Source organism: Caretta caretta, chromosome 18, assembly GCF_965140235.1.
Source record: "Caretta caretta isolate rCarCar2 chromosome 18, rCarCar1.hap1, whole genome shotgun sequence".
Taxonomy (NCBI): Eukaryota; Metazoa; Chordata; order Testudines; family Cheloniidae; genus Caretta; species Caretta caretta.
This window is the reverse complement of record NC_134223.1, coordinates 3,425,247-3,453,177: the sequence shown is the minus strand read 5'-3', so window position 1 is coordinate 3,453,177 and position 27,931 is coordinate 3,425,247. Positions and strand designations below refer to the sequence as shown.

The 27,931-nt window shown below is 51.4% G+C and overlaps 1 protein-coding gene across 4 annotated transcripts; it reads left to right on the top strand.

Moving 5' to 3' along the window:
• Positions 1-24: 24 nt before the first annotated feature.
• On the top strand, positions 25-27,619 carry P3H1 (prolyl 3-hydroxylase 1). Of its 4 annotated transcripts, none has more exons than XR_012665454.1 (16): positions 25-457; positions 6,555-6,707; positions 8,430-8,619; positions 8,946-9,077; positions 14,754-14,893; positions 15,950-16,039; positions 16,328-16,380; positions 16,888-17,009; positions 17,292-17,419; positions 18,291-18,386; positions 18,872-19,022; positions 20,478-20,595; positions 21,084-21,159; positions 23,520-23,660; positions 24,524-24,991; positions 27,151-27,619. XR_012665454.1 is itself a non-coding variant. In XM_048824905.2 (15 exons), exons 1-15 carry the CDS (start codon positions 47-49, stop codon positions 24,665-24,667), a joined length of 2,130 nt encoding a protein of 709 aa, XP_048680862.2. In that variant the 5' UTR covers positions 25-46; the 3' UTR covers positions 24,668-25,188. The 4 variants fall into 4 exon arrangements, 2 of the variants coding, with proteins under 2 accessions (XP_048680862.2, XP_048680861.2); XR_012665455.1 differs by lacking the exon at positions 27,151-27,619 and adding an exon at positions 25,749-27,128; XM_048824905.2 differs by lacking the exon at positions 27,151-27,619 and having other exon boundaries at positions 25-442; positions 24,524-25,188.
• The last annotated feature ends 312 nt before the right edge of the window (positions 27,620-27,931 follow it).

The following is a 27,931-nucleotide window of genomic DNA, read 5'->3' as shown; positions in this document are numbered from 1 at the left end:
GGGCGGGGCTCTGCCGCCGGCCCCGCCCGTCTCTCCCCGCTGGGCCATGGCGCTGCCGCTGCTGCTGCTGCTGCTGCTGCTGTGCGCCGCGGAGCCCCCGGAGCCGGCCGAGCCGCCCGACGCGCTGTTCGCCGCGGGCTCCGAGGCGTACGCGCGCGGGGACTGGCCCGCCGTCATCCTGCACATGGAGCGGGCGCTGCGGGCCCGGGCGGCGCTGCGCTCCCGGCTCGTGCGCTGCCGGCTGCGCTGCGCCAACAGCACCGCCTGGCCCGCGGGGAAGCCGGGCCCGCCGCCCGCCCTGCGCGACCTCCTCTTCTTCCGGCAGCTGCTGCGCCGCGCGGCCTGCCTGCGGGCCTGCGCCCCCGGCGCCCCGTCCCGCTACCTGCTCGGCGAGGAGCTGGAGCTCGAGTTCCGCAGGCGCAGCCCCTACAACTACCTGCAGGTGGCCTACTTCAAGGTGCGGGCCCGGGCGGGGGGACTGAACCGGGGAGACCGGGCCAGGGAGGTGGGTTGAGGGGGGAGGCAGAGCAGGCCTGGCTGGGGATGGGGGCGCCCCGGGGACAAAGGGCCGCCCTGGGCCCCCATGTCTCTGCAGCGGGGGCTGTTTCCAGGTGGATCCCCAGGGCACTTTCCAGGCAAATTCAGAGGGAAGGGAGGGGCGGGCCGGGGGCCCAGGTGGGGCTGGCAGCAGGTGGAATGGGAAACCATGGGTGTGGCTCTGTCTCAGGTGTCCCGCGCTCTGCTCCACTTAGATAAATCCCAGGGGAAATCAAAGTGCAGGGTCCCTGTCATCCCATGCTCTGCATTGTGATGTACATGGGCTCCAAACTGCCCAAAGCTGGGCAGAAAGAACAGGAGTTCTTGTGGCACCTTAGAGACTAACCAATTTATTTGAGCATGAGCTTTCGTGAGCTACAGCTCACTTCATCAAAGCTGGGCACTCACCCTTCACTCACCAGCTACCGCCGGCAGCATGGGGGCTGTTTGCAGCCGCTAGGACTTCTGAGGTTGAGAAATTACTCTGTTGGCAGATCAGACCTGTTACCAAATGCAGGAGCTCATTTCAGTGGGAGACTGAAAGGCCACGGGACCGTATCTGGTCTGTCTGCTGCCTGCTAATAAGGAAGGGAGTTCTGTCCACATCAGACACCATCCAGGGCATCCACTCCTATGTGGTAGTGGAGCTGAGTGTTTTATTAAGCTATGGCCCAGCTGAAACCCCATGCCCATTCCACTCTGACGGTGTGCACACACTCAGCACTGTCCCTAGTGGGCTGGGTTGAATCTGGGAAGAATGGTCCGTTGAAATATGTGTTCACTAATTATGCTGAACAATCTGTTGCCCTTGTATCTAGCTGTGACTCTGTGTGCATTTCCCAGACCTGAGGAAGAGCTCTGTGTAAGCTTGTCTCTCTCACCAACAGAAATTGGTCCAATAAAAGATACTCCGTCACCCACCTTGGCCCCCTTAACAAGGGTCAAAATGGAGGGCATGCAGATCCAATTGTCCTTTCCCTGGGTACCAATCCAGAGGAGCTGTGCGCTGCTCTTAATGCAGGCACATTCCTCCTTGGGGAGGGCTTGCGAGCAGTTGTATTAGGCGGGGGTGCTGGATGGTGCTAGGAAGGGAGGCAGCTGCATCTGGAGGGGGAACAGGACGGTGCAAGGAGAGAGGCAGTGGGAAGTGCAGGCTATGACCCAAGGAAGTGCATGAGGTATCAGTGGGAGCATGAGATAACACTAGAGATGGGCAGAAGGGTGTTCTCTGGGAGTTAGCTACAGGCCAGTATTGTGCTGTGATGGGTAGGCTAGATGGTGGGGGCAGTGCCAAGTCTGTGGCCCCCGCCTCACGCGGGTGCCACATGCTAGTGAAATGGATATCCCCCCTAACTCCTTTTGTGCCTTGGTTTGTATTTAGCACATTTCCTTTTTCCCAGTTCAGCACATGTAACAGAATCCAGTCACGGAGCTCTCCATCCTCCCCTCTCGCTGCTTCTCCGACCCCAGGGCAGGGAAGGGTAATGGAGTTTATGCCACATGTGCAGTTCCAGATGTCTCCCCTCCTTTTCCTGCAGCAGAAAGTCCAGCCCCCTCTATTCTCCTCCTCCCTTCTTCAGAAGCTGAAATGCCACGTAGTGAGCTGGGGGCTGTATCATCCTTCATGCCCAGTGTAATGTGATCCACGAGGGTCACATGTTTCAGAACTGATGTCAAGTGCAGTTGTAGTCAGAAAAGTGAAAAAATGGCCCCTTTGTACACTCCCTTCCTTGCCGCTGGTATGTCTTTGTCCCATTCAGTGACCTTACTGAGGCATATAAGTGTTTACATCCATTAGATCTGTATTTTTAGTGGTAACGATGATGCTAGCGCTAACAATCTGCCCCACTGGGCACTTAAAGGAAATAACTGCAAAGAATATTCTTATGTGGCGTTGGGGGTCTTGATTCCTTCGGGAAGTTTTGTATTGCATCGATGATCACATTGACTCTCTGTGGCACAGAGACTCTCCTGTAGCCCAAGAATAGGGGGCCACAGACATTTTGTCTCTGCTTTGCTCCCCAAGAAAGCTTTAAAGAAAATACTGGGTCAGGCTGATTAAATGTCCATTTAATCCCATGTCTGTGTGAATAGTTTTTACCTACTGGCATTACAAGTAACAGCTAAAATCAAATACTGAAGGCAATGAGAGGAAAAAATTTTGGTTTTCAGTTTGTTTACTTTGTGCATTTGACAGTTTCACTCTCCACTGTACACTCCATTGGTGTCTCTTGTTACTTGTCTTTCACAGAGCAAGAGGGAAGAGAAAATATTTTGAAATGGAAAAATGTAGATTAAAAAACTAAAAATTTGGCAGCGCAGCATTGGGTAGATGCAGAACCTGAAACTATTCAGCTGTGTTTTGTTCTGGTTTTTATTGATTAGATTTCACCTGGATGGGTCCTCTTTAAGTTCTCATGAAAATTAAACCATTGGGATAAGGTGTAATTCATAGATTCTCAGAAGGCAGAAATGAAAAAGACCTGTAAAGCCAGCTTGTTCAGCCCCTGCCAGGGCAGGATCAGTCTGTATGATGCATTCTGGGCTTTGTCTCGTCCAATTTAAAATAACGTAAGAGTCTGGCCTTCCACTACTGCCCTGTATATTCTGTTCAGGTTTTTATACTGAACCCATCAGCACAGTGTCTGAATGCCTTCCAGAGCTGCATTAAACAACATGCCTGACATCTGTCTCACATGATGTCTTCTCCATTTCTTTCTCTCCCCCCAGGGGAAGGGAAAAGGAGGCTGTTTTCCCTTGGGAGACTCTTATTAATTATCATTTGAATGACCATTGCTAAGGCTACGTTTTAGTCACGAGTATTTTTAGTAAAAGTCATGGACAGGTCACAGGCAGTAAACAAAATTTCATGGCCCATGACCTGTCCATGATTTGTACTATATATCCCTAACTAAAACTTGGGCCAAGGGTGCTCTGGGAGGGTGGGCTGGAGGTGCTGGGGGGATGTCCCGGGACCCCCACTGGTGCTGGGGGGGCAGCGGCGCACTGCTCGGGACCCCTGCTGTGGGAGGGGGAGCCAGGCAGCGGAGCTGGCAGGCTCCCTACCTGGTTCCACATGTCCCTGCGGCTCTGAGGGGGAGGGAAGGCTGGGGGGCTCCAGCATGCTGCCCCGGCCATGAGTTCCAGCTCCGCAGCTCCCATTGGCTGGGAACTGCAACCAATGGGCACTGAGGGGGCGGAGCCTGTGGGCAGGGGACAGTGTACCGAGCCCCCTCCTGGCTCCTCCGCCTAGGGGCTGCAGGGACATGCCTGCCGCTTCTGGGAAGCCCCAGGTAAGTGCCACCCCAGCCCTGAGCCCCCTCCCACACCCACACTGCCCCAGTAGCGGCCAGTGCAGCTGGCCCAGGGGCCGCCTGATCTGCTCGGGCAGCCCCGGGGCCAGCCACACCGAACACTGCAGAAGGCATGCAGCCTTAACCATCACACCTAGAGGCCCCATCCGAGATCAGAGCCCCATTGTTCTCAGTGTTGTACATACTATACATAATAAAAGACAATCCCTGCCCTAAAGACCTTGCAATCTAAAGAGACGTAATGGGTGAGAGACCGGAAAGATTATTATTCCCCTTGTACAGACGGGGGAGATGAGGCCCAGAGATTTGCACAAGGTCATACAGGAAGTTTGTGGCAGAGCGAAGAGCTGAACTCGGATCTCCTGAGTCCCAGTCCAGTGCTTTAACCTGAAAACCATCCTTCCGTTCCAAAATAAGGAAGCATGGGCAAAGCCTCCCAAAACCTGGGAATGAACCAGGGACCTTTAGATCTTAGTTGAAATTTTGTGCTGCCCCTGCAGGACAGCCACACTTTCAAACAGCTGGGATTAGCTAAAGCAGTAGCAGCCCACAGCCTGGGGCTCTGTGGAACACAAAAGAAAATAAATGTTTAGACTGATGCAAGGTATAAGGTGTGTATGGAGAGCTGGGGAAGTGTCAAGGTTCCTTCCCCACTCTGAACTCTAGGGTACAGATGTGGGGACCTGCATGAAAACCTCCTAAGCTTACTTTTACCAGCTTAGGTTAAAACTTCCCCAAGGTACAAACTGTTCTACCCTTTTCCCTTGGACTTCCATTGTCACCACCAAATGTGGGTTTATTTTTATTAGGAAAGCGTTGTTTGGAAACGTCTTTCCCCCCTAAAATCCTCCCAACCCTTGCATCCCACTTCCTGGGGAAGGTTTGGTAAAAATCCTCACCAATTTGCATAGGTGACCACAGACCCAAACCCTTGGCTCTTAAGAACAATGAAAAAGCATTCAGTTTCTGAAAAGAAGGATTTTCATAGAAGAAGTAAAAAGTAAAAAAGAATCACCTCTGTAAAATCAGGATGGTAAATACCTTACAGGGTAATTAGATTCAAAACATAGCGAATCCCTCTAGGCAAAACCTTAAGTTACAAAAACACACAGACAGGAATATCCATTCCTTTCAGCACAGCTTATTTTCTCAGCCATTTAAAGAAATCATAATCTAATGCATATCCAGCTAGATTACTTACTAAATTCTAAGACTCCATTCCTGTTCTGTCCCCAGCAAAAGCATCACACAGACAGACACTTTGTTTTTTTGAAAGTATCTTGTCTCCTCATTGGTCATTTTGGTCAAGTGCCAGCGAGGTTATCCTAGCTTCTTAACCCTTTACAGGTGAGAAGATTTTTCCTCTGGCCAGGAGGGATTTTAAAGGGGTTTACCCTTCTCTTTATAGTTATGACAGGAAGAGACGGGATTAGTGTTTTGGTTAGTAAGTAATGACATCCAGCTGTGACATGGGCTGTTCATTCAGTCTGGGTCCGGGACATGTTCCCGGTGAGTTGGCAGGGACTGGTTGTGCCCTGCAGGGGAAGGCTGGGCTGGTACAGTTTTCCACACAAATTGTCTTGAGGGGAAGTTCTCCTGTGGTTCTAGTACACAGGCAGTTGAAGAAGCCAGTAGCTTTCCCCAGTAGATTAAGTTTGTCTGGTCCTAGCATTCCCCCAGAGCAGCGTGGGATTTTCACTCTCATACATCCGATGAAGTGAGCTGTAGCTCACGAAAGCTTATGCTCAGATAAATTTGTTAGTCTCTAAAGTGCCACGAGTCCTCCTTTTCTTTTTGCGAATACAGACTGACACGGCTGCTGCTCTGAAACTCTCCAGCGTTGCGCATCATCCTGAATTCACTGCGTGGTTTATTTGTGCTCTCAAGTCTCCTTGTAAAGTTGACCTGTGACGTTTACAAAAAGGTGCTTGATGGTTTCATTTCTAAGCAACTTAGTTATGGTGCAGTTCAGGCTGTTGCCTCAACAGTCCCATCTGCTCCCCATGTCCGTTGTGGGGGAGGAGATCGCCATACCCCAATTCGAGCATTCGAAAACCAGGAAATCCTCCATTAAGAGTCGTGTTCCCTTGCCCGAGTCAGTGTGACAAAGCAAAACAAACCACAGACTCATTAAAACCAGGAACTGCTCCATCGAAGTGCAGCTTCCCACGCCTTAGGGCCCTGGCTATATTGTTATTTGGGAGTGGGGAATGTTTATCTAAGCTGAGATCCCCACTGCCTCTTTCAGTGTGTCTGCAGCATGAAGCAGGGAGGCAAGGCAGCTTGTCCAGCGCAATCTCTGTCAACCAGCAGTGATTATTCCTGCCCCAGTTCAGTGCTGCCACACGGACCACGCCAAGGGCCCTCTTGGGTGGTGGGAATAAGAGACCTGAATTGGAGTTCTGGTGGGCACAGATAAATTGCATTTTTTTGTTAGGGAGGGGTCAGGTGCTGTGAGGTTACCAGTCCTGTTGTTAACCTGGTGTGGGCATGCACAGGGCCCATGGGGAGTGGCTGAATTGGGGTGTGCTGGGGGGACAGGGACTATGGCTGGGTGGAGTTAGGCAAATCCGTGGGGAGAAGTGGCCGAGACCTGTGCTGTGCTGATATAGTAACATGTTCCCAGGGTGCCGAGTACATTGTCCCTGTGTGGTGGAGAGTCGGGGCTTCGGTCTCACCTTTCCCCATGTTTTCTTTGCTTAGATCCACAAGATCGATAAGGCTGTGGCTGCCGCTCATACCTTCTTCATTGGGAACCCCGACCATGTGGAGATGAGGCAGAACCTGGAGTATTACCAGATGATGGCAGGAGTCAAAGAGTCGGACTTCACAGACCTGGAGGCCAAGCCTCACATGGTAAGAACAACCCTCCTCCCGCAAGTGTTTGAGGTCTCTCTTCAGGGTCAAGGCTTCCACCCTCACCTGCCAGCCTGGCACCATCATTTCCTTGGGCACTCAAAGTCTGTGTGGAGAGTTTGAATGAGCAAAGTCTCACTCAGCACCTGCAAGGCGGGTGATCTCTGGAGCTGACCTGCAATGGCTACAAACGATGGAATAAAAGGGGTGTCCTGTTTGCTGGTTTATGACAGTAAAGAGGCTGGGGGGAGAGTTCTGCTTCTGTGGTAGAAGTTCAGGTCCTGTCTGGGGATGGCGACCAAGTGAAACAGTGACATTGCACAGGGCAGGGAGGTGAAAGCTGAGTGATTGAGAAGTAAAGGATTTTGTCAATGTTGTAAAACTTTTCAGGTCTTGCTATTTTTAAACACCTATTTAACTACCAACACCCAGTGAACACTGTTGAGAAAGGATGTCTTGGTTAAAGATTCAACTCCCCTGCCCTTCAGCTCAGGTGAAGCCCTCCAGGACAGCCAAGGAAGATCTAACCTGACCTTATCAGTACTTGTGAGTGTTTCGGGAGGAGATAGGGGAAGCAACCTTTCAGGGAAGGGCCCACATCGTAGGGAACCCAAGCCCATGTGTCAAAATCACTTCTTTAGCAGGCCACCCCTAAGGTTTGATATTGGCCTTGGCTATGAGTTTGTAGCAAAGAGGCTCACGTGACAGGAGGAGGCAACAGCCTGGTATCCTACCCCCAGTTCCCTCCTGACTACCCTGCTGTGTCAGATTCTGCATCGAAGCCAATGAATATGGAGAGGGCTGGGCATTTGTGGAGCATCATCACAGATAATAAAACTCTAGGTGTTTTTCGACTGGCAGAATTAAAAAATAGATGGTAATTAATTTAAAATGACTGAAAAGGCCCGGAACCAGGGATCCTAAACCATCCAGCCTGCATTGTCACCGACACATGAGATTCAGGGGTGCAGCTGGACAGGGGAAGGTCATATGGGACCAGAGCTCAATGGCCTGGCTGGCTGGCTGGCTAAAAGAGCTGTGTTCTGTGTGCGGTGAAGTGGCCACGTGTCGGGGGCACCAGTAAAGGGGCCTTTGGGGAGAGGAGGATTCTCCCATGTGGAGCAGCGTGGAAGTGCACCATTCCTGCGACACTGTGCTGAATTGAGAGCCTGTCCCAGTGCGCATAGCACAGAACCAGAGAGCTCTTCATCTTTGGGAATACCTGAAATGTGGAAGTGTGAAATTTCCAGCAGCAAATATTGGGATGGGAGGATTTCTTCCACTCTGTTCCCTCCCCAAACACTCAGACACATCATGGGGAAGAGCCAAAATGTTACATGCCTAACTGGCCATGTATTGACCTTAGCTCAAACAGATGCATGAAAGATGAGAGCCCTGAGCCCTGGATAGCATTATTGGCCACAGTAGACTAACCCCCTCTCTGACGGTGCAGTTTTGCTTTGAAGGCTTCAATGATTTGTTGTTGAGAGAGCATCTGTCCTCTGGCCCCATGGTCTGTGTGCTATGTATTCAGCTTGCCATCTGCTTGGAGATCTTTTTTATTGAGGGACCCTGTGAAGTTGGGCAGCCACAATCTACTGCCCCTGGGCCTTAGTGAGCAGAGGGTGGGCGAGATATTTGCGGGGACAGTGCTGAACTGCACCCAGGGTGGAATGTGTCTGGCTGGGGCCTAGGTTCACTTTTCCTCCTGGCTCTTTGCAGCACGAGTTCCGCCTGGGTGTGAAGTTTTACACAGAGGAGCAGCCAGAACCAGCCATTCTGCATATGGAGAAGGCGCTGGAGGAATATTTTGTAGCTGACACCGAATGTCGAGCTCTCTGCGAGGGGCCCTACGATTACGAAGGCTACAACTACCTGGAATACAATGCTGACCTGGTCCAGGCCATTACGGGTGTGTGCACCACGGTAAACCAGCTGGCGTGTAGCACAGGGACTGCCTGCCTTGGGCCCCTGCATACTGTACTTACTGCTGCAGCTTTCTCTTTGAATGTTTTTGGCTATCAGTTCAGATTTCTGGGGCACTTTCCACCAGAGAGATGGGGGGTTGATGACTCGAGAGACTATGCTAAGGTTGGGCTAATGGGGATTTAAATTCTCCAGCCCATTTTCTTGGTCCTAATGACAGTAATGCCTGAGTGAAGCCTCTTCCAGGCTGAAGAATGCTGCTCTGGTACAGATCTCCCCTGACCAATAAAATGTGCTGTCTTTTTCTCCCAGATCATTATGTGCAGGTGCTGAGCTGTAAGCAGAGCTGTGTTACAGAACTAGCCTCCCAGCCGGGCCAGGACAAGCCCATTGAGGATTTCCTTCCATCCCACTTCAACTACCTGCAGTTTGCCTATTACAACAGTAAGAAGCATTTCTCTTATTTCTCTGATGCTTGGGAAGCCTTGACATTAGGGTTCTTGGGATCACTGGCACACAACTTAGCTGTCTTGATCCCTCTTTCTTTTGCACAGATAGTGGAGGGTACAAGAGTCCAGACAAAAGAACTACCTTAGAAGAAGATCATCAGTGTTGCAGAGTCAGGCACTCAGAAGTTAGGAAACACCAGAGTTACTGTTATCCAGGCAACTTGCTGTGCCCCTTTATGTACGTGCATTATGATATAACCGTAAATTACACTAGCTCATATATTTTGCCCTAGAGCCCTTGCATCATTCAGTGCCCAGGAGGGATGGTGCAAGGGAACGAGGCAACTGTTCAGTATTTCTTCTGTTGCTTGGCGTTCACTGTGTAGCCCGAGGACTTATTTTCTGCTCGTTATCCAGATGCTGCACTGACAACAGAATCTTTTATTCCTTCCTGGGCTTTTGTGTTGCACTTGTAACTGTAGTATCTGAACAGAGACACTCGCGCATTTATCTTCAATACCCAGGTGAGATAGCAGAGGAGTGTTACAGTTGGCGAACTGAGGCTCAGAGAGACTAAGGCCAAGTGTCCACTGAAGCTGGGTGCGCAACTGGAGTCCTAGAGCCTGATTTCAGAAATCCTGAATGCTCTCAGCTTTAGTTGAAGTCAGTGAAAGTTGTGGGTACTCAGCACTGCTGAAAAATGACACCCTAGGTGTCTTCAGCTGGGCACCCAGAAAATGTTTGTGTAAGTGACTTGCCCAGCTTTATACAGCAAGTCAGGCAGAACCCGGAATACAATGTAGTTCTCCGGGCTCCCAGGGCAGCGCCCTAACCCTGAGATCAGTGTTCCTGCTGTGGATGACAGGAGCACGTAGAGGCCCCGATCGGGGTTGCGATGATCCCTCATGCTAGGTGCTGGACAAAGCAAGGGCATGAGATCGGCCCTTTTGGTCCCAACAAACAAGACAGGCTGAGACTAGCACAACATGTAGCGACATACACCGCACTTGAGAGGTAGGTTAGTATTTGGTTTTGTTTCCTAATCCTGCCTCTGTGATGGTCCCAGCCAACCCACTCCACGTTACTGACCTAGAGTCACAGGTTTGGTAAATTTGGCCTGAGGCAGCATTTAATTTTGGCAGACCCAGCTCTGCCATATTTAAAACTCGGGTTCCATTCCTGGTGCAGTGTCTGGTACTGGGCTATCTTATCTGTAAGTTGGGAGAAATTATACTTACCCCTACACTGGGAGCCAGCAGGAGGCCTCTGTTAATTACAACTTTTGAAAAGCTATGAAGTGCCAAGTTATTAACATCAGTCAGTGGGAAAGGTCAGACTAGAACACATGATCTTCTAACCCAGTGACCCTCACTTGGCTAAAGGATATTTTGGGGAAAGAAAGTAGAAGTAGCAGCTGGAGGAGGGTCATCCTCTCTCTTGTCTGTATCCCACCTGGTGCACTAGCTCGCTGTGTTTGCTGGTTGCAGGAGGCTCAGGCGGGCATGGTGTCAGGCCCAGTGCAATTGGAACATTCAGAAAATTAAGGGCCAAATGTCGAACAAGTTCTGCTATGTATGTGCAAATGATTTTCTGAGGCCAGATCTGGACAGGTTTTGTGAGGATAGTGAAAGGCACCTCCCTGGTCCCACAGCTGCCCCCTGCCAGCATTCAGGCTCCTGCTCCAAACCACAGAGGCATTAGAACTATTCAGAAAACAGACACAATTTTTTTTTAGCATTGGCAAAACTCGCTATTTTTCACTATCCTACTCCTGGGAAACAGCTGAACTGCCTCTCAGCTTCTGCATAAACTTTCCAGAACAAAGTCAACCCGAGGAAGAAATGAAACCTGGAAAACTTCAGCTCAGATGATTAGTTGGTTGGAGTTATAAGTGACTGAAAATGGGGGGTCATAATGGAACGTGTTGGGTCTCTCTGTGCACTGCTTAAGCATAGTACTTGGACGTGTATTCCAAGGGTGAAAACTAGTAGGCCTGCGACAGTGGCACCTGATGATATGGAGATGGGGTGAGCCTCTGAGTCCAGGATCCTTCTCCTTGCTTTGGCAACATCCGTTACCTGTCCCCTAGCTCCGGGATAACTGTCCATGCTCCTGGTGCGCTCCCATCCCATTTCTATCTTCCGAGTGTCTGATTTATTTCCTGCTTGCAGCCTCCAACCAAACTGTTTTGAAGCCTCTCTGCTGTCTAGGAAATCATCATCTGTGTATTCTGCTTTGGTCCAGGTGCTTTCGTGTACTTCCTCCCTGTCAGCAGATGAGAACTGGGTGATTTCATTGCTTCCTGGCACACAGTTCTTTGTCTTCAGCAGGTGGCATGGTTTCTTTTCCACTAGGCTGGTAGGTGTCTGGCAGGAGGCTGCAGCTGTTTTCAGAGTGGTGAGGTTCTGGCAGCTCTGAGCAGGGAGCTCCCCTCCCCAGGTGCAGGCTCCAGCGACTCAGTGGCTGCTGCAGCACGATAGACATGGGAGTAGCAAAGGCCCAGGGATGTTCCCATCACAAAACAGACACTTGTCAATATTTTGTTCCTGTTGAACTTTGAGCAAAACTGTCAGGGGAGAGTGGAAGACCTGAGCATATGGTAAGGGCGCTCGCCAAAGGACGGCATGGTGAGACCTTGAATCCAGACTCCTTCCACCCTGCTCCTCTCAGAGCCTTCCACATTCAGTGGAGAAGCTGCAGTAAGTGCATGCCTGTCTCCGTTTCTTGGCCACACCAGCTATGGGAGCAGTGCAACACTCTCCTGCTTAACTTGGGCTGATTCTAGGGTCTCCCTCCCATCACCCCCACATCCCCTCCGTACACACAGGCAGTGGGACCATCACAAACCTGAGTTGCACAGGGGTATGGTCACCCCTTGCAGACCCAAAACAAGGCTGTGACAGGGTCCTGAGGAGGAACTGCGGAGCCAGCCCTCTGTCATGCCAGCTCCAATTCAGGGAGATTAATTGGAGCTGGCTAGAAAAACCTGTACCTGATTGGCAAAGGGGAAACAGCTGCCAGCCTGATTAGCCTGGGGCTATATACAGGCCCAGAGGAAGGAAGCAGGGTGGGAAGCCAGAGAGTGAAAGATGATTGGTAGTTCTTCCTTCCTTCCTGCAGAGATTGAGAAGGCCCTAAGGCTGAAACCCCCAAGATGTAAATGATAAGAAGGTGGTGGATTGCACCCTGTAAATAAACTGCACCAATGATTGCTGAGTCATAGATTCATAGATACTAAGGTCAGAAGGGACCATTATGATCATCTAGTCTGACCTCCTGCACAACGCAGGCCACAGAATCTCACCCACCCACTCCTGCGAAAAACCTCACCTATGTCTGAGCTATTGAAGTCCTCAAATCGTGGTTTAAACACTTCAAGGAGCAGAGAATCCTCCAGCAAGTGACCCGTGCCCCATGCTACAGAGGAAGGCGAAAAACCTCCAGGGCCTCTTCCAATCTGCCCTGGAGGAAAATTCCTTCCCGACCCCAAATATGGCAGTCAGCTAAACCCTGAGCATATGGGCAAGATTCACCAGCCAGATACTACAGAAAATTCTTTCCTGGATAACTCAGATCCCACCCCATCTAACATCCCATCACAGGCCATTAGGCCTATTTATTTGATCTGAATATTTAAAGATCAATTAATTACCAAAATCATGTTATCCCATCATACCATCTCCTCCATAAACTTATCAAGTTTAATCTTAAAGCCAGATAGGTCTTTTGCCCCCACTGCTTCCCTTGGAAGGCTATTCCAAAACTTCACTCCTCTGATGGTTAGAAACCTTCATCTAATTTCAAGTCTAGACTTCCTGGTGGCCAGTTTATATCCATTTGTTCTTGTGTCCACATTGGTACTGAGCTTAAATAATTCCTCTCCCTCTCCAGTATTTATCCCTCTGATATATTTATAGAGAGCAATCGTATCTCCCCTCAACCTTCTTTTAGTTAGGCTAAACAAGCCAGGCTCCTTGAGTCTCCTTTCATAAGACAAGTTTTCCATTCCTCGGATCATCTTAGTAGCCCTTCTCTGTACCTGTTCCAGTTTGACTTCATCCTTCTTAAACATGGGAGACCAGAACTGCACACAGTATTCCAGGTGAGTCTCACCAGTGCCTTGTATAACGGTACTAAAACCTCCTTATCCGTACTGGAAATACCTCTCCTGATGCATCCCAAGACCGCATTAGCTTTTTTCACAGCCATATCACATTGGCGGCTCATAGTCATCCTATGATCAACCAATACTCCAAGGTCCTTCTCCTCTTCTGTTACTTGTAATTGATGCGTCCCCAGCTTATAACTAAAATTCTTGTTATTAATCCCTAAATGCATAACCTTACACTAAAGGGGTTTTTGGAGCAGAGCAGAAGCAGGACCAAGGGGGGCCCTGCTATACCCTGTTGCAAAGGCTCTTACCAAATGCAGACATGCTTTTGAGCCTTTCCCATCCTGGTGTGGAGTCACTCTACCATTCTCTGAAAGCTCCTTTCAGGACTGAGGGAGGTGTTGTTTCCAGGGCTCATTCATCTGAAATCAGGTGAACTCTGCTGTGTCCAAAGCAGATTGGCCAGGCCTGGGAGGAGGAGGGAAGATGCCAGACTCTTCTCTCTTCCCCTTGGTACACACCTGTACACGAGGTGCATGATTTCATGCTAGCTGGTTGCAGCACAGACTGGATCTCATTTCTTGGAGTTCTTCTTTTATTCCGAGCTCCCTTCTGCTCCCTTTTGTGATTTCCAAACTGGTTTGTTCTCTTGGTCCATCTTCCCAGTTCGTGTTTTACTGGAGTTACAAGGTACATCAGCGAAGGATTGCAAGCCAACCAGCCTTGTGCAGGGAGGTCCTGCCTCTGTCTACTTGGAAGAGGGACTTTGCCTTTGGATCTGGCCTGGTGTAGAAGTAGTCAAAGCAGAATGAAGAGCTGAGAGGAGAGATCTCCCTGGTTCCAGAGAAGCCAGGACAGTTCCTACTGCAGAGCCAATTTCTCATCACTTACAGCACTCGCCAGGTCTGACACCATGACCCTTGTATTTCTGAGAAATGCTGGCTGGGTGTTGCAGTACTCTTACAGCTGTGCTTCAGAGCCGTTTCTCATGGCCGTTCTTCTGCAGTGCAGGGAAAAATTGCTCCCCATGATTGTGAAACTGGGAAACAAAAGATAAATGATGGAAATGAGTCTGATCATGATAATGAGACTGAACATGAGTAACTAACCAGTCCTAGTCTTCAGAGAGAAAAGGGTTTGAACACCAAGGTTTCCCATTGCAGGGAATTGGAACTAGATAAATTCATGGAGGATGAGTCCATCAGTGGCTATTAGCCAAAATGGTCAGGGATGCAACCCAATGCTCAGGGTTTCCCTAGCCTCTGACTGCCAGAAGCTGGGAGTGGATGACAGGGTTTGGATCACTTGATAATTGATCTGTTTATTCCCTCTGAGATATCTGGCATTGGCACTGTCAGAAGACAGGAGACTGGGTGAGATGGACCATTAGTCTGACCCAGCATGGCCATTCTTGCGTCTGAATCTGACCCTGTGCTAAATCTGAGTCTGACTATCCTTGTGCTGGAAATGTGCCCTGTTCCTGATCTGCGCCCCTCCTTGCCGGTGTCCTGCAAAGCACAGAGGGACGGCTTCTCTCAATGAGCTGATTTCTCTTTGCAGGTGGGAATTACGAGAAAGCCATTGAATGCGCCAAGACCTACTTGCTTTTCTTCCCTAATGATGAAGTGATGAATCAAAACTTGGCCTACTACGCGGCTGTCCTTGGGGAAAGGCTGGCTGCACCTATCAATCCTCGAGAAGTGAGTGATATTCAGTCTGTCCCCGGCAAACCACTCCTCGAGTTCTGCCAGGCCTGTTGAAGCAGCATCTGCAGACCTGGGATTGGTATTTGTAGGGCAGATGGGCTGCAGTCTGTTCAGCATTAGGATTGGCCGTCTTCATTCCTCACACATACGTTCCAACTGGTGCTGAAGGGACTGGATGCAGAACCCCTGGTCAAAGCTCAGCTGACACAACTCAGTAAAAATGGCTGGAGTACTTTGCAGATTTCTATGGTTATGTGAGCCAGGAATAAGCGTAAGATAGCATCCTGCCTCAGAGCACCAGCCAATCACTGACTGGCAGGACTAGGGAGAAGCCTATCCCATCCGCATGTTAGTGCGTGCTGATCCAGTGTGGGGTTCTGCACCTTCCTCTGAAATATCAGGGAATGTCTGGTGTTGCAGGCGTTTCGTTTGCAGAAATTGCCAAACTGGCCAAAATGAAAAATACCCAGCCTGAAGCAGACATTCAGTGTGAGACATTTCAGCCCAGATGGTTAAAGCTTGGCAAAGTGATAAGCAAATGAAAACAGGATCTTATAATGGGGAGTGTCAAGCAGCTTACATGGGGATGGTACAACCAGCCCCACCTGTCATAAAAACATCTTGCCAAATCAACTTATTGGCTTTATTTGCTACCATTACAAAGTAGGAATTAATGGAAAGGGGAGATGTTTTAAGGAGAGTCTATGGGTAGGGGTCAGAGCAGCTTTCCATTTGAACCTGGCGTTAACGCTCATCCCTACGTTTTTCAGACTGGAAATGGTCTCCATCGACAGAGCTATGCAGGGACCTGGGACTGGAAGAGCAGGGGGCTGCAGGACTGGATTGAGGTGTATTGAGAGGGATTGAAACATGGCATAGAATAGCAGAGTCCTGCACTTTCATTCCCACCACACCTCCAGTTTTGGAATTCTGTTGCTCTCTGTAATGGTCATCTCATGGCGCCTGGTTCCCCGCAGTGGCCAGACCAGCTTGTCTATTGGAAAGCCCATGTAAGCTGCTCTGACCCATCCATCTCTCCCACGCTTTCAGAATATCCAGGTGTATCGCCAGCGCAGCCTGCTGGAGAAGGAGCTGCTCTTTTTCAGCTACGATGCCTTCGGGATTCCATTTGTGGATCCGGTGAGTGGAGACTCCCTTGGCCTGGTCCTGGACACACCTGCGGGAACTAGAAGTGGGCAGGTTTAGACTGAATGCTCGGGGGTGGGGTCTGTGGGGCACCAAGGGGAGGAGCTGTGCTGGAAGAGGGGAGTGGTTTTGTAGAGGAGAAGAGGGAGCTGTGATGGGCTGATTGCTCTTCAATGGCACTACTGTCTGTCCCTGGACAGGGCTGCACCCTTGTGTCTGAGCCATGGATTGGGGTGTCTCGGGCACGGATGAGGTTATCTCTGGTTTCTTTCCTGCCTTTAGGACACGTGGACCCCAGAGGAGGTGATCCCAAAGAGGCTGCGTGAGAAGCAGAAGTGAGAACTCGTTCAGTAACACTTGCAGGAGCATCGTCTCTTTGCTCCCACTGCTGGCATGTGGAATCGCTGTTGTGGGGGTTTCTGTTAATGCACGTTGTAGCTGGAATCTTCCAAACCCATCTGCTGCAGCAGGCGGGGGAGCCTGGTGGTTCCAAGAGTAGCTGCGAGGGCTGGGCTGGAGGCTGCGAGAGTTTCTGAGCATGCCAGTGGGATGGGATGCTATGTAAAATGGGAACTAGGGCTGGAATGAACCCATCAGGAAGGTGTTACGGGCATGTCATCAGACTGCTGAGCCCCCAGCCAGGGGCACTGCCCGCCCCATCTGCCTGACTGTTGAACCCATCCCACAGCTTCATCTCCTTCCCCTACACCTCTCGGTCTCTGCCCCCTTTGTGGAGGCCTCAGGAGTGCTGCCGCCAGCCCCCTGCCCATCTCCCAATTCGCTGATCACTTAGACGTCTGCCCCAGAGGCAGGAGAGCAGCTCACAGCTTCTTTGTGCCCAGGGTGGAGCGCGAGACAGCGGCTCGAATCTCCGAGGAGATCAGCAACCTGATGAAAGAGATAGAGACGCTTGTGGAGGAGAAAACCAAAGAGTCTGCGGACATGAGCAAGTTCATGCGGGAAGGTAAGAGAGGGAGTTGTGAAATGTGCCCACATGTCCCCCAGTGACCCAGCGGACAGCCAAGCCATCACCCCTGTGTGCGCTGTAGCTGGGGGCTCTGGGCAGGGAGCAGGATGTTCAGTGCTACCAAAGGAGTGGCCTGTGGCTGAGGCGAAATGGCCTCTCCCCCTTCTTGCGCATGCCACCCTCTGTACCTGTCACGCACCCAGTGGTAGCAGTGCCGTCTGATGTGCACTCCCCAGCAGAGGGCTCCCCGGACTCCAGTATTGCTCCTTGGCCCTATAGGTGGGCCCCTGCTGTACGATGGGCTCAGTATCACCATGAACTCCCGGCTGCTGAACGGCTCTCAGCGAGTGGTGGTGGACGGAGTCATCTCTGAGGAGGAGTGTCTGGAGCTGCAGAAACTCACCAACGTGAGTAGCTCGTCGCCGGCTCCAACACCCGGAGACTGGGGAGGCAAGAGAGGGGCCGGCTGGCATGGAGGCTAGGGAAGGGCAGCTCAGCGACGGGGGAGAGTGGGCTGAGCAGGGGGCAGGGAAGGGGTTGCTTTGAGTGACCCTGGGAGGGGAGGATGTGGCTGAAGTGTGGAGAGCATTGGGGAGTGTGGCTGTCACCTATTTAAAAGTACAATCCAGAGTGAACCACTTGAGAGGAATTAAATCCAGTCTCGTTCTGCAATTCTTAAGCCAGGACTTTAGTTCCCCAGAGCAGCCCTCCTAGCCCCCTGACTGGGGAGAATGTTGCATCCGTCTGCCCCACCGGCACCTGCACACCGGGATCATCCTGTTACCCAGCTCCGAGCAATAACGTGCTCCCCCATCCCCGTGGCATTGGCTACCACGGGTCTCAGGCTGATATTGGGAGGGTCTGTGTCTGCAGGGTGGGGCCTCTGACCGGCAGCAGGAAGGGGGTGCGATAGTGAGGGCTGGTCCAGGACAGGGTGGAGAGAGCTCGGGTTGGAGGCTGGATTTGGGGTAATGAGGATCTGCAGCATGTACCAGCATGTCAAGGGGGCAGGATCTGAACTCCTTGCCAAGGACCCTGAACTATTTCACTGGGACTTTGTTACAATTTCTGGCCTGTCCAGGCCCCAGTGCTCTTTGGCATCATATCTGTTCCTTTCCAGGGAAAAGCCTGGGGAGGGGTGGTTCCGGCCCTACCACGCTTGCTCGGCTTCTCTGAGGGTTTGGCCAATCTCCGTGCCCTGGCTAGAGCCCGCTCCTGCCCTTCTCTGAGGAGCAGGCGGCAGCATGGGGGTCTCACGTCTGACCCTGGGTTTTGCAGGCAGCTGCGTCTGCTGGGGATGGCTATCGCGGGAAAACCTCCCCTCACACTCCCAGCGAGACCTTCTATGGCGTGACTGTCTATAAGTCCCTCAAGGTAGGTTTGCTTGTTTGACTGAGGGGGGATTCTGTGGACGTGGTTGAGAGAAGAGTGTGGCTAGCACTGGGGAAAGGCTTGGGGGGTGGGGGAGATGGGCTGGAAGGGATGAGGCAGGTCGGGGGAAGGAGGCATTAGCAGGATGCTTTGCGCCCAACCTGCTCTCTCACCTGGAGGCATAAACAAATTTGGGGAGCCCCCTGAGGAAGCCCAGTTCGGAGAATGGCGGAGTCGCCAGGGTGTGCCCTACCCATTCAGGCCCCCCAGAGTAATGATTGGTGAGTTTACAGAACTGTCCCTGTATCAGCCAAGGGGTGGGGGGACCTTCATGCCCTCAAGGATTGCAGAGAGGAGGAGATGTCTCTATCATTGCTGCCCTTCGCTCCAGCCCAAACTGCTGGCTCTGGGGACAAAACCTGGTGAGATCACTGAGGAAGAAGCCAGGCCGCCTGACTGCTGCTCCTGCTCTCTGTCTCCCCCTGCAGCTGGGGCAGGAGGGCAAGGTGTCCATGCACAGTGCCAGGCTCTACTACAATGTGACGGAGAAGGTGCGGCGCGTGATGGAGTCCTACTTCCGCCTGGACACCCCGCTCTATTTTTCCTACTCTCACCTGGTGTGCCGCACGGCCATCGCAGGCGAGTAGCTGGCAGCACCCGCCCCCCCCCCCGCCCTTGCTCAGTGGGCTGCTGGTCTTGCACCTCCCCTTCCCGGTGTTCGTGATTCAGGCTGCTGCTGGTGGCAGGACCCCTCCGTCTCCTCCCACAGCCCTGTGGGTAGCTGCTGCCGGGGGGACTCCCTTTACAACCATCAAACCACTTCTCCAGGGGGCTCTCTGTCTCTCACCTGCCTCGTAATAAGGATTCTGCCCTTGATGCCACCTGTGCAGCCCAGGTAGTGTGGGTGAGTTGGCCCAGGTGTAACTGACTGGCACTTAGCTAACCATTCTGTTGATGTGCAGGAGGGGACAGACTCCAGCTCCCTCCCTCTTGGCTGGGCTGGCTCTGCAGGGCTAACAGGAGGAAGAAGCTGTGCAGATTTGGTTGCTAAATCCAGAGGACATGGAGAGCAAACTATGCAGTGGGAGAGGGAGATGGCGTGTGATAGCCACTGCTCAGAACTTCAGCCTTGTGTCCTGGACTGGCACCAAGGCCCTGCCTGCTCTGTGGCAAGCTGAATCCCGTCACTTCCGCAGAACTCAGCCGTTGATTCTGCAGTGGCTTCAATTCAAAAATGCCTCCATGTTTTGCTGGCAGCAAATAACAGCATCACATAAAGCGGCAGCCAGGGGGTTGGCAGCTGGATAGGGGGGCGTTGGAGCTCTTGACACCAGAGGAGGCAAGTGATTCAGGTTTCCAGCATTCAGAGGCACTTAAAGCTTTTGGCCCAGATTGTGAAATATATTATGGTGTTGCTGTTCTCAGTATTGCAGAGCCTAGCTGACTTAGGAGACTCACATTTTCCAAAGTGATTTAGGAACAGAGCCAAAATCCTGTCAGTGAGTTTAGGCTCCTAAAGAGCATGAGACTTAGGCTCTGAAATCAGTTTGCTGTTGCAGTGCTGAGCCCAACGATATGTACGTACCTTTAAAAATCTGGGAGGGAGGTGCTGAGTCTCATGGGCGGGGGCAGATGTGACTGGGAATTCTGGGGGTTGCTTGAACTCCTAGTTCCCCCACCCCAGGAACTTGGCCAGCCATTCCCAGTATCCCCCAGTGCATCCAACCTAACTGGAAAGTGCATTGGCTGGATGTGTCCGCTAGGGTGAGCAGTGGGATAACATGTCATTGTTTGAACTGGAATCATGAGCTCCCATTGAGATGATGCGGTAGGTTTGGGGGTATTGCACCCCTAAAACATGGAGCAGTGCCACTCCTTATAGGCCTAGGGAACAAGGGACCACAGCTCTGCCAGCTGCCACTGAATTCTGGCCTCCCCGAAATCGCAGGTCAGAGCATTGTGAGGGGAGAGGCTCATGGGGGTTAGGGCATCCTTGCTGTGAGTGCCCTGGGGTGCAGGGGTTGGTGACTGTAGATGGACATCCTGCCGTCTCAGGACAGGCTCTGTAACCATCCACGCTTCGTTCCATCTCAGATAAGCAAGCGGACCGGACAGACTCCAGCCATGCCGTGCACGTGGATAACTGCATTCTCAATGCAGAGGCCATGGTGTGCGTCAAGGAGCCGCCAGCGTACACATTCCGGGACTACAGGTAACAGCCATGCGAGCAGTGCTTGGCTCAAGGCACAGTCTGCCTAGGCTCACAGGAGCTAGGCTGAGTCCCCATCCTGCAATTGCCTGGTTCTACTTGGTGACCTGATCACTGGCCTTTCAGTCCTTACTGGGGAACTACATTTCCCAGAATTCCCCACCGAGCCCCAGTGACAGACAGGCTGCCAGCACCTGCACTTAAAGGGGCCAACACACTTAGTTACAGGGACCTTGCTGAATAGGGAGTCTCAGAAGTGTGGCTGCAACTGCTCCTGGACATTGTTGTGTGTGAAGGAAGATCCAGAGCTGTCCAGCATTCAGAGTCCATAGCAGCAAGGCTGCAGAAATGCTTCCTGCCATGCTCGCTGCCTGCTTGGGAAAGGGGGAGAGGGATCGGTAGGTGTCTCTTCTCTGGCTAGTCCTGGGGCAGAGGGAGGCGTGCTGAGGCTGCTGGGTAGTGAATGCCTTCTCTGCTCTGTCTGGCTCTAGTGTCATCTTGTATCTCAATGGGGACTTCGAAGGAGGAGCCTTCTACTTCACCGAACTGGACGCCACCACCGTGACTGTAAGTAGCTTGTCTGCCCCAAGGGCACAGTGATTCTGGTTTGGGCAGCTCTGGAGAGGTTGGAGACTCATTTCTGCTCTACCCAGTTCCTGCCCCACTCTGCCTGTGGCTGACACTCGCGGTTCACCCTGAGAGCTTGTTTACACGTGAAAATTAATCCAGAATGAGGTAGGTTGTGACTTTAAAGTGGATTAAGTACTCCCAATTAACTCCCTGTGTGGATACTTTGATTCCAGAATGCTTTATTCCAAATTAGCTTAATCCACTGGACTACGAGCATCTGTGCATGGAGCTAATCAGGAATAACTCCCCATTGGAGCAGCATGACTGTTTCGGTGCTGAGAGGGCTGGGAGGCAGCACTCCCGCTGTTACCCTGGCTGGGAAATGGAGATGGCTGCACTCTGATGTGGGATGGGGCCATCTCTACAGAGAGGTGTGACCAGGGTCCCAGTGGGGAGTCAGCCGAGGTCACTCAATTAGGATGAACTGCAAAGAATGGGGCAGACAAACCCCAAAACTGGTGGATAATTCAATGTTTAGATTTACACAGCCAGCACTAAACAGCTTCTGTTATACCTCACTGGTTACTCAGAAGTCCAAACAGCACAGTTCCCTTGAAGTGACCCAGCCTCAAGCCTCCATCCAGGTACCCATGTCAGATATGATGAAGATTTCTGAAAATCTTACTTCATCATACAGACGCTCCCTGACTTACACAATCGTTCCTTTCCGCAATGCCTTGCATAACTTGAATTTTGCATAAGTCGGAAACGTATACCCAACCATTACGCCAAAAAAAAAAAAAAAAAAAAACACAAAAAAACCCCTTCCTATTTCTAGCTTATGGAACTTTTTCCATAAGTGCGGATTTGCATAAGTTAGGTCTTGTGTAACCCAGGGAGCATCTGTATAAAAGAACAGGTTCTACCAATCCCAAAGGGTCAGACACATCGCCTCCCAGGTTACTGAATATTCCAGATCTTACCCAAATACGCGCTGCAGCCAATTCTTATTAACTAAACTAAAATTTATTAAAAATCAAAAGAGAGAGAGTATGGTTAAAAGATCAGTATAAATACAGACATGAGTTCAATTCTTGAGGTTCAGATTCATAGCAGAGATGGTGAGCTTTGTATTTGCAAGGAGTTCTTTCAGAAATAGTCCATAGGTTATAGTCCAATGGTTATATTTCAGGGCGGTCCAGTCAGAGGTAGGAGCTCAATCCTTGTGGCGTAGGTTTCCCCTGCATGAAACCTTAAGCAGATCTGAGATAAACAGGATCAGGACCCAAGAGTCTTTTTATACATCCACTTGATGTTCTAGCATCCACTTGACCACACAGACCTGGATAAACAATAGGCTTTGGATGTAACCTTTTTTCTAAACACCACCAGTAATTAGTTACACAAATTAACATAGGGCAATTTATCCATTAGGCAGTCTATCACAAACTTCAGAGACATACAAACAATGACATTATTTCGCCCAGGATTCATCTAAATGTTAATATTCCCTTTTGAGCTCTGAATTAGTAGCTATAGTGACAGACAGGCACTGTCTGTTTACACAGTTAGCATCTAAGATACACACAAATAGTATCACTTCTAATTTCTGACAATACAGCTTTGCATTGCAAAGTTCTAGCCTATCTAGCCATAGAATGGCCCTACTTGCCATTTCTAATATGTCTTTAAAGGTCAGCTTTGGGCTAGTTAGCCTGCAAGCTGTTTAACCCTTTCTGGCCATGAGTTATATTTTGTATAAGATTCGTTGGAATTATATAATGGTGGTAGCAAGAATGATTTGCATAGTTATAAATTAGACAACGTCATCGTCACAAGGGGCAGAATTGGGGCTGTGCTGCAGTACAGGGCAGGAGTGATCCCTGTGGAGGCTAATCCCCTGGCGCCTGACTGCCTGGCTAGCCTCCATGGCCTGCAGGAACCTGGGGAGCTCCTCCCACAGGGGAAGACCCAGTGGCAGAGCATGTGCTGCATCACTCAGGCTGGGTGTCGATGGAACCTCCAGGAGAGCTGGGGAGCCGAGTGGGTATGACCTGGGCTGTCCCAGCCACTTCCTGGGCAGACGCTCCTACTGCCCGGCATTGCCTGGAGTTCTCTCTGCACAGCAGGGTCTGAGAGCATAGTCCCCTGCTGCCACCCCTCTGCAGTGGGATGCCTCTGCTTCTGCCCTGCACTGGGGACTCTAATCCCCCCAATATCCCCTCTCCAGCTGGCCCCCAGGATCCTGTCTCCCCTGTTGACTGGCCTGTCTGCTGGCTCTTACCTCACCCGTCCCTCATTACCCGCTGCTGCCTGGATGGTTAGGGGGTCCTAATCCGTGCACCTGTCCCCTGCAGGCAGAGGTACAGCCGCAGTGCGGGCGTGCTGTCGGCTTCTCCTCTGGCTCGGAGAACCCGCACGGGGTGAAGGCCGTGACCAAAGGCCAGCGGTGTGCCATCGCCCTGTGGTTCACTCTGGACCCACGACACAGCGAACGAGTAAGTACTGCCCCGCATTGGCATACTGCCTCGGCACCTCTCCACTCACACGCATGCCTGTCCCCCAGCTGTGCGCCTACCCCCTCCTCCTCCTCTGCCCTGCCTTTCTCAAGGAGGCTTCCATAGCGCTGGAATGGGCTCTGGGGTACGGAAAACAGCTGGCTGAGATCCCTGGGGACTTGCCTTTCCCCCTGCAGCTGCTGTGCAAGTGTCGGGCTGTGAAAATAGCAAAGGCAAGCCTAGGCTGTGTGTGTTGGGGAGGGGAGGAGGGACATGTTTTAAGTAGAGGTTGGGACGTTCTAATGTCATTGTACCAAGCACTGGTGAGACCTCATCTGGAGCAGTGTGTGCTGTTCTGGTCACCCGTTTGCTAGAAAGATGAATCCGTGCTGGAGTGAGGCAGAGAAGGGCTGCTGGGATGCTCAGGGGGGTGGAGAGCTGATCTTACGAGAGCAAATTGAAAGAGCAGGGCTTGGGTAGCCTGAAACGCAGGCTGAGAGGGAGCTGACTGCTGTCTATTACTACACCAGGTGCGGGGAAGAGCTGTTTAGGCTAAAGAACAGCATCAGCACAAGAATAAATGGGCTGACCAGGAGTAAACTCAGGCTGGACATTAGGAGGTTTCTAGCCATCCAGGCAGTGAGATTCTGGAGCAGGTCCCGAGATTCTGAATGGGGTTATCTGAATGGTTGGCTACGATAGCAGGGACAGGACTCACTGACCCAGGAGGTCCCTCTGAGTCCTATGCCCTTGCATTTGGGGTGTGATCCCATTATGCTCTGGGGATCCCCTCCCCAGTGCCACAAGGGCAAAGCAGGGGGCTGGCTCTTGCAGCATGCTCTAACCTGCCCTTCCCCCCCCAGGAGCGTGTGCAGGCTGATGATCTGGTGAAGATGCTCTTCAACACAGAGGAGGTGGATTTGTCTCAGCTGAAGGGGCCAGAAGCAGAGCTGCCAGCCATGACAGACGCTCCTGGGCAGAGTGTAGAGGGAAAGGACGAGTTGTGATGGCCCTCCAGGAAGGGCCCTGTTAGGCGCCAGCTTGGCCCTGCTGAGGGAAGCGGGACTAGCAATCTCGTTTCAGGACTCAAACCCCCTTGACTGCAGCTCGTGGATTCAGGACACTGGACCTGGAACTGAAGGCAACTAACTCCCTTAAAGCTCTTGTCAGGAGCAGAGATTTCCTTGGCCTGCCCAGAAGCTAAGGCATAGCTGGGGCTGGAGAGGAAGCTTTGCTGGATTTGCTTTGGGCCACATGCCTGAGAAGTGCCTGGTGTCACTAGTCACATCCTGCCTCCCCATCTCCTGCAGCGAGGACATGACTAACCCAGGGTAAGACTGTGTGAGACATACACGTTCTGGGAGGGATCAAAGTTCTGGGCTGCTGGGAGGACTTCCAGTGCCTGGAGTTAGGGAGATGCTGGTCAGGGCTGCAGCCAGTGAACCTCCAAAGGGCCTGTTGGTTCGAACACACTGTGTCACGGCTGTGCCTTCCAATGACAACCAGGGAATAAAGGTTTCTTTTCTAATCTGTTGGTTTCTCCTTTGATCAGCTCCTCCCTGGGTCACAGCCTGGTGTCTGTGTGGATAAGTAGAGTGTCGATCCACTGAGTGGATAGGCAGCAGTCAAGGCACCCGTTGGCTCCCTGCACCATGGGATGCTGTGAAGACGGGGACGGGTCTGTTGACTCAGTGCCCGGGTTCATGTTGCAAGTCTGTTAGCTACAGAGCTGTGGATTCTGTGCCATACTCCCTACTGAGGACCTCATTTGGGAGGTGTCTGGTATCCACTGCATTCCTTGTCCTCCTTTGCCCTGCAACGGCCCTTTAATGAATGTCTCCCTCTGGCAATGGACCATCTGGATCCCACTCTGCCTTGTGTATTGTCCATGCTTGGACAATATCATGGTATCATCTTATGGCAGCGATGCCCTTGTCCCCTGCTCTGTCCCCCACTTTATCCTTCCCTTGCCTGTCTCCACTCTCCCACTTGTCTTGCTGCTTCCTTTCTGGCCCTTCTCTCATCTCTGCACCTTCCAGGTTTCATGCCTGTAACCCTCATCCGTGCTCCTCTGCTTATTTTCCATAGCGCTTGCTGTGAGTGCTGCAAGTCGAGTCCTGGATTCCAAGTCCTGAAGGGCCCACTGGGGTCACCTCGTCTGACTGCCTGTGTAGTTCACAGGCCAGAGACCTGCCCCAAAATCATTCGTACAGCAGATCTGGGAGAAAAACCTCCATCTTGATTTGAAAATGGCCAGTGATGGAGAATCCTCCGTGACCCTTGGCAACTTCTTCCAATGGTTAATTACTCTCTGCTAAAAATGGACACCTGTTTTCCAGTCTGAACTTGTCCAGCTTCAGCATCCAGCCACTGGATCATGTCAGACCTTTGTCTGCTAGCCTGAAGAGCCCATTATTGAATATTAGTTCCCCATATAGTTTGCCTGGGCTATGCTGTCCTGCTGTACTCCATATCCATTCCCTTGGGATCTCCTGCATGAGCTGTTGTCAGTGCAATTCTTGAAGCTGATAGATGGCACATGTAGAAGAATTCAGAATCCCAGTGTCACGTAAGCTGCCATTCTGGCTGGCTCCCTGCTTTTCCATGCTCAGAGCTAATGGGGATTACTGGACCAGCTGGAGCATCCTTTGGGAATCAAAGCCCTTCCATGCTAAAGGCCTCTCAGCAAGCAACGATGCCTCTGCATCCAGCAAGTAGGATGGAACCTGCACTGGGATAGATGGTCCCTTCCAGTTTTGTTGGCTGAAGAGCCTTCTGGCTGTAGTTTGCCCACTTGAGGGCAGCAGTTCCTAACCAGGCCAACGGAGAGTGAGCTGAGCTGAGCGGTTCATGGCACAGGGACTCTTTCCCTCTATGAAAAGGACTGAACTTAGGATTTGCTTAGAACGCAAGCATGCATCCTGCATCTTGTCTACTTAAATTTTGCTTTATGCGACTCGCCATGAGAGGGCAGGGGAACATCTGTTGCGCTGATGTGGGTAACACTCTAAGCAATATTGAAGGTCACTCAGCCAGGACATGAATGCTCTTGCCAGTTACCTTCATCAGTGGAGTCGTACATTAAGTGAGTCTAAGATAGTGGCTGCAACCTTCCTTCTAAACAATCACCTGGCCAATCAGCCCATTACAGTCGGTGTTGTTAATTGTCCACTCCCTTTACAGCCAGTTGTCACTTATTTAGGAGTCAGACCGGACCATAGTCTACCATAGAGGTCCCATCTAGAACACTTAAGAAAAAAGTTCACCTCCCGCACTACCTTGATCCAGAAACTAGCAGGAACCTTCTGAGGAGCAGAGGCAGATGTTTTATGAACCTCAGTCCTGGCGCTGGTATTTGCTTCAGTAGAATTGCTACAGTTTGGGCAGAAGTCAGCGTACGCATCTCATTGATGCAGAGCTGAATACAGCCATCTGTATCGTTAGTGGTTGCCTTGGCCACACGTTAACATCTGTATCTTGTCTCATACAGCTCCCTCTAAACTTCGACCCAATGTCATTACCCTTAAAACTGCATGGAGGGCTATGACTGATGAAAACAACCTGCTGCATGCAAGGCTAACAATGGTTCCAATAGATGCAAATAAGCAACGTGCTTCCTGTCAGAAGACCAGCCCACCTCCAGAAGAAAACCCCTCCACCTGCAGTTCCTGCTGACTTGCTATGATTGACTCCGTGACATCCTTTTGCAGCAGCCATTTGTGCGTTCACGTCCAGTGCTGCCGGTCTGGTGCCAATCTCAGATGAACAATGCTATCAGGGCAGACAGCAGTGTCCTCGCAGAGTGGCAGCTACTGTGGGATAGAGATGCAGACATGCCGATGAATTTTAGAATTCACATCCACTTGTTTGCACCCTGGGACACGGATCCTGAACTGTGCTTAACAGGCTGCTGAGTGGAACAGTGAGAGTGGCTGCCACAATACAGAAATTTGGCTTAACCCCAGTCGTCACAGTGTGATTGCGGGGCAGATGGTCAAACAGGTGGGAGGAGTGCGCACTTAGATGGTTGAAGGGTGAAATGCAACACCTCGCTGCCCTTGATGTTCAGCCATCTAACTGCTACATCAGTCGCGATATTGACTTGTGGTGCCTGTGAAAGAAGAACTAAGGGGCAGGGTGAGGGCAGGGAAAGAAACTACCCCAGGGCTAGAGAGCACAATGGGCGACATGCATCACCTTCTGCTGTTTGCAAAGCCAGCCAGCAGTTCAGCCAGTGTAAAGTTAGCACTTATTTTATTCCCCTTGTTCAT